Source organism: Phragmites australis, chromosome 19, assembly GCF_958298935.1.
Source record: "Phragmites australis chromosome 19, lpPhrAust1.1, whole genome shotgun sequence".
In the NCBI taxonomy this organism is placed as follows: Eukaryota; Viridiplantae; Streptophyta; class Magnoliopsida; order Poales; family Poaceae; genus Phragmites; species Phragmites australis.
In genome coordinates, this window is record NC_084939.1 from 12,379,324 (window position 1) to 12,388,246 (window position 8,923).

Consider the following 8,923-nt stretch of genomic DNA (forward strand, 5'->3'; position numbering starts at 1 on the left):
TGAATTATTCTGTGCATCAAAAGCAACGATCTTACTGATGTCTGGCTAGATGACAAGGAGGATCCAGTGATAACTGCATATAGGTCACCATAGGTTAGTTGGTCCTAATTTCTAACTATGTATTGCTCAAAACGAGTAGAACATTCATGGAGGGAAACACATACCCGAAGTGGTAGGGCAAAAGTATGTATTTCTTCAATTGTAGCCTTAGAGCATCATATTAACCTTACAACACTTGACTCATCCAAATCTTGATTTCTTCAACAGTGAAGATGGCAAAAATGACGAACGACGCTGTTCTGGTGGGCTTGCGGCGGCTCTGGTAGCGCTTGGGGGAGAAGGCGGGCTTTATACTGTAGGGCCACATCAATGTCGGTTCTCAACTCCTCAGTGGTTGTTCACGCGTGGGAGTTTAAGAACCAGCACTGATATGTCAACAATATCGGTTATTGTTGAACCGACACTGATTGACCGGCACATATGTGGTGTTTTGTAGTAGTGTGCCTTGCACATGTGAAGGTGGTGACACCGCACTTCCCCAAACTAATAGATTGAAGCATGCCAATTGTGTTCATTAGATATGATTCAAGACAAAGGGCTATCAGATGTTCAATCCTATGACACGACAAGTTGTGGTGACTTGTGATGCAGTGTTTGAGGAGGAGAAGCAGTAGGAGTGGAGCGGAAATCCAACGACCGAGACATGACATGTGGTGTGTGTTTACATTGCATTATCCTCCTGAGACGACATAGAGACAAATGGAGATGAGGTCGGGAACATGACTCTGAGATAGACTCCCCATCGCATGTGCAGCATTTGTCTGGCGTGCTAGATACGACGAACAAGCCTGAAACAAGCACAGGATCCAAATCCCTTAGATTGTCTTCACCACACATTTCAATAGCTACAATTGATGCACCGGTGTTGCACATATCTCAGCTGCCAATGGTATCTGAAGCAAGCTCAATAGAAGGACCACAATGGGAGCGTGACATCCAAAGTTTGTATGATGCCACATCCATAGTATTGAAGTATTAAGGATGCTATTTGCTAGGTAATGAGGAGCCCACAAATTTTGAAGAAGATAAAGGAGAGCATGCGTGGACAAAACCTATCGAGGAGTAGGTGTCATCTATCCAAAAGAATGGATCATGGAAGCTTGTTCCATTGCTTGATGGCCATAAACCAATGGGTTCGAAGTGGGTATTTAAGCTAAAAATGGACACTCTAGGCAAGATTGTGAAGCACAAAGTGAGGCTAGTAGCAAAGGGGTACATTCAATGACAAAGAATTGATTTTGAAAAGGTGTTTTTCCTTGTTGCTCGACTAGAGATATTGCGCCTACTCATTGCAATTGTGCTGCATGAAGGATGGGAGGTTCATCATATGAATGTTAAATCAGCTTTCCTAAATGGTGACTTGGAAGGAGAGGTCTACGTTGTGCAATCTCAGGGATTTTAGGAGAAAGGAGAAGAACGCAAGGTGTTAATGCACAAAAGCTTTGTATGGCCTTCGTCAAGCCCCAAGAGCTTGAATTTCAATGTTATACAAGTCCTTGGTGGCACTCAGTTTTGAAAGATGCCCATTGGAGCATGTGATGTACATAAGAAGCCAAGGAAAGGGGAATTTACTAGTTGGAGTTTATGTGGATGACTTGTTGATCACCGGAGGCTATGCCAAAGACATCAAAAACTTCAAATCTTAGATGAAGAAATTATTTAGCATGAGCGACCTTGGGTTACTTAGCTATTACATGGGAATTGAAGTTTGTCAAAGCTTTGAGAAAATTATGCTCAGCTAGAACGCATATGCAAGAAAGGTATTGGAAAAATGTAGCATGAAATATTGCAATCCAACAAAACTTTCAATGGAACCACACCTGAAGTTAAGAAAATAAAGCACAAGCCCTCCTGTGGATAAGACCCTACACCAAAGTATAGTTAGCAGCTCGAGATACCTGCTACACACATGCCCAGACTTAGCTTTCTCGGTTGGCATGTTGAGCAGATATATGGAGCAGCCCACAATAGGGCATGTTGACTGCCATGAAGCATGTACTACGGTACATGAAATGAACTTTGAACTTTGGTTGAGTCTACAAAAAGAAGGAAGGATACTTGGAGTTGATTGGTTACTCTGATAATGATATAGCCAATAATATCGATGATGAAAGAGCACTTCAGGCATGGTATTTTTCTTGTGTCGAACACTGTTAGTTGGTGTTCACAAAAGCAGAAGGTAGTCACCCTATCTTCTTGTGGAGTAGAATACATCCAGGTTATGCGGTGACATATCAAGGGATGTGGATGGGATGATTATTGGCAGATGTGCTAACTACAGAGGTGAAGAAAGTAACCCTGAAGATCGATAGTCAATCAGCAATTGTCATTAGCAAAAATTAAGTCCATCATAAAAGAAGTAAACACATTTGTTGGGGGGGGGGGGAAATAGACCAACCTGAGGATAATGATCGAAGATTACCATCCAAGTTCCTCCGGAGCCTTGATCTCCAGACCCTCAGCTAAATGCTTGATCTCCGAAGTCATCAGATCCCTTCACGGCACCCCTTCGTACCTGCGAACCCTTCCCTTGGCTCAGCCGGCTCGGTCTCCAGAGGCCTCCCAAAAACCCAACCTCCCGGAGCCTCGGTCCCCCGGAACTTTGTCCTCATGAAGCCACGGCCTTCCGGAGTCCTGCTTCCCAAAGTTTTCACCTCCCGAGGCCCCCGCCTTGGGCTGCTTGAGCTGCCTTCGCAAAGGCAACAAGGTGAGTCAGCAGGCCTTAGGAAATATCTACCGGAAGGGGAGCATCGGTCGTGCTTTGCCTGCAAGAAAGTGATCGGCATTAAAACCCTAAGCTAAGGGACACCGCTCTGACACCCCGCCGTGATGGAGGCTATCCTGACAACCTTGACAGTGCGGCGTCGGGCCACAATCGGTGACCGGCTCGCCCCCTTCAGGGAGCAAGCACCATGATAATTACCACGGCGGATATTTATCTCCCCGATAGGGTAGAAGGTAGTTGTCCGGGATAAGGCCCAGCATTTTGGTCCAATCCCGAATATTTTCAAATTATGATAACTTGTACGCCAAGCTATACACGGCCCTATAAATAGGAGGTCATGGTCCTCTAGGCAGGGGACGGGCAAGACAACAAAAAAGACACAAAGGTGAAAACACACCAAGTCACGCTGTGGTACTCCTCCCAGAGCGATCCATTTTTCTACCATCCATACATTCGTGGTGTTCCTTCCTCTTAAACTTCGTCTCCAAGCTTGAGTCTCCTCCTTAGAAGAAACTCTCGTCGTACTTTCTAGGGCAAGACGAACTCTTCCTCCAACAGCGCGCCGTCTGTGGGGACTCGAACACAGAAGTGCTAACAGAGGTAGGAATCCACCAGAAAAATAACCAAAGGGCTAGCTAAAATCGTCATACCCACCGTTGCAAGCATGCAATCATATGCATGGCTTCCTGAGCCATACGCAACGTATGCCTACTCCAGCCTCGCTGCCGTATGCGACGGCATTCCTCTAACCTTGGCCAACTCAGAACCCTAGGTCGGTACAGGAACTCCAGACGGCGCGGAGGCCTTCTAGCCTCTGCACGACCAAGACCTCACCGCCTTAGGAGAGGACTCGGCCGAAGCCACCACCAAGCAGACTGCCTTCCAATGGTTTTGGGCGATCCAACCCAGGAGTGCTCCCACATAGACTTGGTCCCCAGGTATCTCATTCGACCATACCTGGGATACCCCGAGCGAGCCAACATCTTCAAAAAGTCTTTCCACACAGCGCCCTCCTTGGCCCCTCAGGCGAAAGAAGGTTCCAACGAGACGGATGGCTCTGGGGTGCGTGGACCCCGCCAGTGCCTCCGACGCCACCCTCGTAACGCCAAAAGATTAAGGAGGAGATTTTTGAGTTAATCTAGTTGCTTTTGGTTAGAAATTAGAATCCTAAACAAAGTATGTTTAGATTTTCTAGTTAAAGTAGGAGTCAAGTACGTATCCTAGTCTGATTATGGTAAATCTATCCTGTATATATATAAGAAGGGAAAAGGGGTCTGTTTTTGTACCAAGCAAGAGAAAACAAAATAGAAATAAAGAAGAGGAGATGCGATACGTACCTCTGGCCAAAGTGCGATTCAATCGAGTTCTAGCATATGTGAGTTTTGTGCGAGTTGCAATGTATACGTGAGATTAGCAAGAGTTCATCCACTTGTCGTATCTTGCCATTTTTGCAAGTGCAACTCAATTCCATTCTTCATGTCAACACCTTGGGCGTATAACCGAAATTTAAGATAGATATTAGTTATGCAAAGTGCATCATGCACATTCTCTTAGTGGCTCCTACTTTTCACATTACAAATCTAAATCACAAAAAGAAAGCAATTAATCTATGAAATCATTAATGGTATTAAACGACTCATTAACATATTAAATAGTATAAACTCCTCATTCCTGCAGTAAAAAGAAATAGCATAAATACAACCATGTAATCATAATTTCAAGAGAGTAAAGAACCGTCCTTAAACTTGTCCCTGGTGTCACTTAGGTCAACTATGAACTCTCAAAATGTAGTTTTAGCCCCCTAAATTTGTTAATTAGTTCATCAGAGGTCCAAACCTGCCAGGTTAGCCTCTTTTTGCATATGGTGCATGTTGGTGTGTGTCATCGATGCGCAGATCCAACGAGGAGGCAGCGAACAAAGGCAACAGACCGAGGCAGTAAAGATGGCAACTGTGACTTGGAGAAAGCCCATGACGGCGCGGGGTATATGAGACCAAGGTTGGATACAGACGTGGTCTTGCAGGACACGATTTGACAATAGTGAGATCGGGGAGGCGTAGGTCCAGTAGCGATGTGACTAAGAATTGTTGCAGCGGTGGCTGTCAGCTAGTCAACAGTCTTGGCGCCTAGTCAGCATACCACATCAGTAAATGTGGAGGGTTATAGGCTGGACATCAGTAAATTGTGTTTAGGAGTTTATGCATCTAAGTGACACACTAGAAACAATTTAATTTCATGGGATATTGCTTATTGGTTTCTTGAATACCGTGTCTCTAATAACTTATCACAGACAGTTATCGTCAGTGATAATCAATTATTACATATGGTATTATTAAAAAACTGTTAGTAATACTATTGTTGACCGTTCTATTTAAAAGATAGTCTGTAACAATGGACACCATCATTAACAGTTTTTAAATTGAACAACAAGTGATAATGACCATCTATCATATACTGTTATTAAAAAGAACCGTATGTGACAGTAGATTATGACTGACGGAATTTTGTTTGAACATTTAGTGATAATAGTTTCAAAAATAATAATATTAGTAAAAATATTTTTACAATTAATATTTTACACATAATGGACTATCAGTGTTGGTTCCATAATTGGAACAATCACCCATAATATTTTAACTTACCAAAAATTGTTCACACTTGGAAGAGGGTTTTTAAAATAATAAAGAATATTCTGAATTACATGAATAGTTGTGCAAAAATGAAAATTGAAAATATTCTTATGATCAAGTGTACACGCGCAAAAGAGGATCAAAAGAACACTTATCCTATCTGTGAGCTCACCCGGAGTCAAGAGGCTGTGAGATTTTTTTAATTTTCCATTTTTTTATCATCGAAATACTCATTTCTCTAGAAATAATATCACTAACGGTTGGAATATAAACTGAATGTATTAATCAGTTTTACAAATGACCAGAATTTTACTGACCTTTAGCATGGCGGATTGGAAACCGACTATAAAAACGGTTCTAAACCGTCAATGAATGATCTTTCTATCATAGTGACACTGCATAGGACCACTAGTGTAGGTATTTTACTCATCTTCCAAACTATCATCTGACTTATATCATGAAATGGCTTCTTTCAATAAGACTTGTACGGCTATGTATTGAAAAACTGATGCAGAATATATATGTGCAAGCAAAAATAGATAATAACAGCAACCGGTAGCAAATTATCACAAAGTCCATCACACAGCGTACCATTATTTAGGACTTGCGTACAAGCATGGCAAACGCAAAAGTCCCAGATTCAAGCACTAGTAGTAGCACACAGAGCTAGCTAATTCGTCCCCTGAACTGGATATATATATAAGTCCGATCCATGCATGGGTGCAGGTTATTTAAGGGGACACACAACATGCATGCACACACATATATAGCAGTTTTTTTTAGCTGATCCTCCATCAGTTGGCGACAACTCGGAGCTTCATCCCGGCAGCGCAGTGGCCGGGGACGCCGCAGATGAAGTAGTTCACGCCCTTCTTGAGATCAAACTTGGCGGTGCCAGATGCCATCGCGGCTGAGTCTGCGGCACTGCGCACCTTGCAGCTCTGGTACTCCGACGCGCCCACGGCCACCGCGTTGTGCACGCCTGCCAGGAAATTGAAAACTGCAAGCACAAGGATTAATTTCATTTCCCAGGGTTATACTGAGGGTTCTTGGATTTGTTTTCTTAATAACCCATAAAGAATTGTGTCCTTCAACTTTCTTCTGATTGGAACGCGGGTAAGCACACTCTTTGCGTACTGTATAAGCAGCGTGCATGTTTACCTCCCATGACATACCATTTGAAAAATTGAGAGTTCATTTTGCTTATCAAAGATATGTAAAAAGATGGACCCCTCTATTTAGCCTTAACTTCATTATAAAGGGCCAAGTTCCGTATGCCTTTTTTCGGGTTAGTTGGAGTAGCAAGAGATTAAACCAAATCCTTCCTTCGGATTGGCAATGAATATTTTAGCTCATTTTCCCAACAATCCCAATGGATTCGATGGAATTCATGCCTATCTAAACATGTTGAACTTACGAACGAGAGGGGGAGAGTGAGAGTGACAGAGAGAGTCTACCGATCGTGTCACCAGCAGCGAAGGGCTTTCCGTTAGACCAGCTGTCATACGACACAGACAAGCCCCAGCCCTTTGAATCTCCAACGACATAGGTTTCAGCAGACACCATCGCTGAACAGACAAGGAGCGCGAAACCTAGAGCCACAAGGCTGCCACTGCACATGCCTCTTCCCATGGCGTATTTATGTGCTTGCTCAGACCTTACACACGACTTGCAACTACAAAGAGAAGTTTTGTCGGGTTGAATTTGCTGTGCTTCGCAAGCTTAGCCAGAATCCATATTTATACTGGTTTCTTTGCGTGCAGTTACTTGTTAGTGTACATGTACGTTAGTTTTATTGTGGAACGTGATAGTGTCGTGTGCACATGTGCTACGTACTTTTCGGTTCCTCAGCAAGTTGCAAGTATCATGCTCCACCACGCTCTTGTGGTGTATGAGTAATCTGGCATGAAGAAGCTTCCCTTTGTCCATAAAAAAACACTACTAACGTCTCGTTGTTTCACCTTAAGTGTGCATTCTTTTATCCAACATTACTCACTTGATCAAATTTTATATGCCGGCAATACAAAATATAGAATGAACGGTATCTACGATTTTGTTTATTTATCTTGAACCCACGAGCTTAACCTATGTGCACTCCCCGCAGTTGGTTCGCACACTCAATTGTGCTTTTAATTAAGTATAGTGGAGTACATGCTCTATCACTAGCAGTAAACTATGTATGTAAATATTCATTAGTCGCTCACAAAAGTAAATATTCATCAAAAGCTTGCATGTCAGCTAACTCCAATGCCGCTTTCTGTCCACTCACAAAAATAGTGACATGTTGGATAACCAACGGTAGCTCAGTTTGGTGCACCGTCAGAATCACCGTAGGTATCATAAACCTAGGAACGTGTTAAGTAGCTGGCTGAATGATATATTAGCAGCCTTATTTTGGGTTATATGGAAATGACGCAACGATATTGTATTTGACATAAAAAAAATTAATTCTTTTTTACAGGCACTTTTTAAGGGTACCTATTGGCTCAGCTGGATGCTTTTGCAAAAAGAGGAAGAGAGGGAGCCACACGGATGCCATGCCCAGCACTGAAAGTTGTGGCTATGGAATTTTTCGTCAAGAATAGATTGCGGTTCAGTAATCTATGTGTTAGATGATTTTCTTCATGTAGCTTATTATTTTATCTTTCGTGCTTTTCAGCTATGAGCTGACATAATGTAATAATGAACAAGGTTTGGTGCATCTTACAATGCAGTGGCCGGAACATTTTCCTTTTCCAAAAAATAAATCTAAAAATAAGTCTGATGTTAAATCGCACGAGAGCATCGAGATTATTTTTGCGTCTAGTTACGTAGATAGGTGATGGATGAACAGATAGAGTGTGCTCAACTGAATGTGTTAGCTCACGGATTGTCAACTACAATCTTCACATTTCAAGGATATAATATAATTGTCTATACATTTTATACGAGAGCACAAGATAATAAGAGCGTCAACCAAAATAGCGGTGTTTTTATAGATGCTTACAACTGTAATGGTAATAGAGAGACCTACTATAGATCCATAGAGAAGAACTGAGAGCTTGACTATGGAGTGTTAAAGATTTCTCTTTTCCGATGCCAATGAGTCAAACTCCCAGCAGGTGTGAAGATCGATAAGTACGGTATGACTACAGTGGACCAAAAACTCGTTGGATACAGAGAAGAACCATTTGTACTTGCAAAAGATGTTATGAAAGTCTTCTACGTAAAGGACCTAGACTCAGCTAACAAGGAGGAGCACGACATGCTTCTTCAAAGAAAAATAAGGATTGTCAGAGTGGAGAATGTCATCGTCGAGGGAGACTACAATCAATTCAATACGCTATCTCCTTTCGGAGAGGATGTTGATTTAGTTCTCATAGAAAACATCGACAAACCTATATACACCGTGATCGTAATGAAGAGTGAATCGTTAAGCTAGATTAAGTAGCTTTATTTGCATATTAATGAAGGACATGAATTACTATGTATTAATGAAGGACTAATTTGATTTGTTTACCTAATGAAT

General features: G+C 42.3%; 1 protein-coding gene across 1 annotated transcript; it reads right to left on the reverse strand.

Moving 5' to 3' along the window:
• Window positions 1–5,958: 5,958 nt before the first annotated feature.
• Window positions 5,959–7,125, reverse strand: LOC133900800 (basic blue protein-like). The gene is made up of 2 exons (XM_062342046.1): window positions 6,873–7,125; window positions 5,959–6,415 (listed from the first exon to the last, which is right to left on the reverse strand). The coding sequence occupies exons 1-2, from the start codon at window positions 7,045–7,047 to the stop codon at window positions 6,210–6,212; spliced, it is 381 nt and encodes a 126-aa protein (XP_062198030.1). The 5' UTR covers window positions 7,048–7,125; the 3' UTR covers window positions 5,959–6,209.
• Between the last annotated feature and the right edge of the window lie 1,798 nt (window positions 7,126–8,923).

What these genes read in the sequence shown, in the direction of transcription:
- LOC133900800 (XM_062342046.1), bottom strand. Translation starts at nt 7,047, where the DNA reads ATGGGAAGAGGCATGTGCAGTGGCAGCCTTGTGGCTCTAGGTTTCGCG. An exon ending in CGCTGCTGGTGACACGATCG is followed by an intron (nt 6,416 to 6,872) that starts GTAGACTCTCTC and finishes TTGTGCTTGCAG; the next exon opens with TTTTCAATTTCCTGGCAGGC.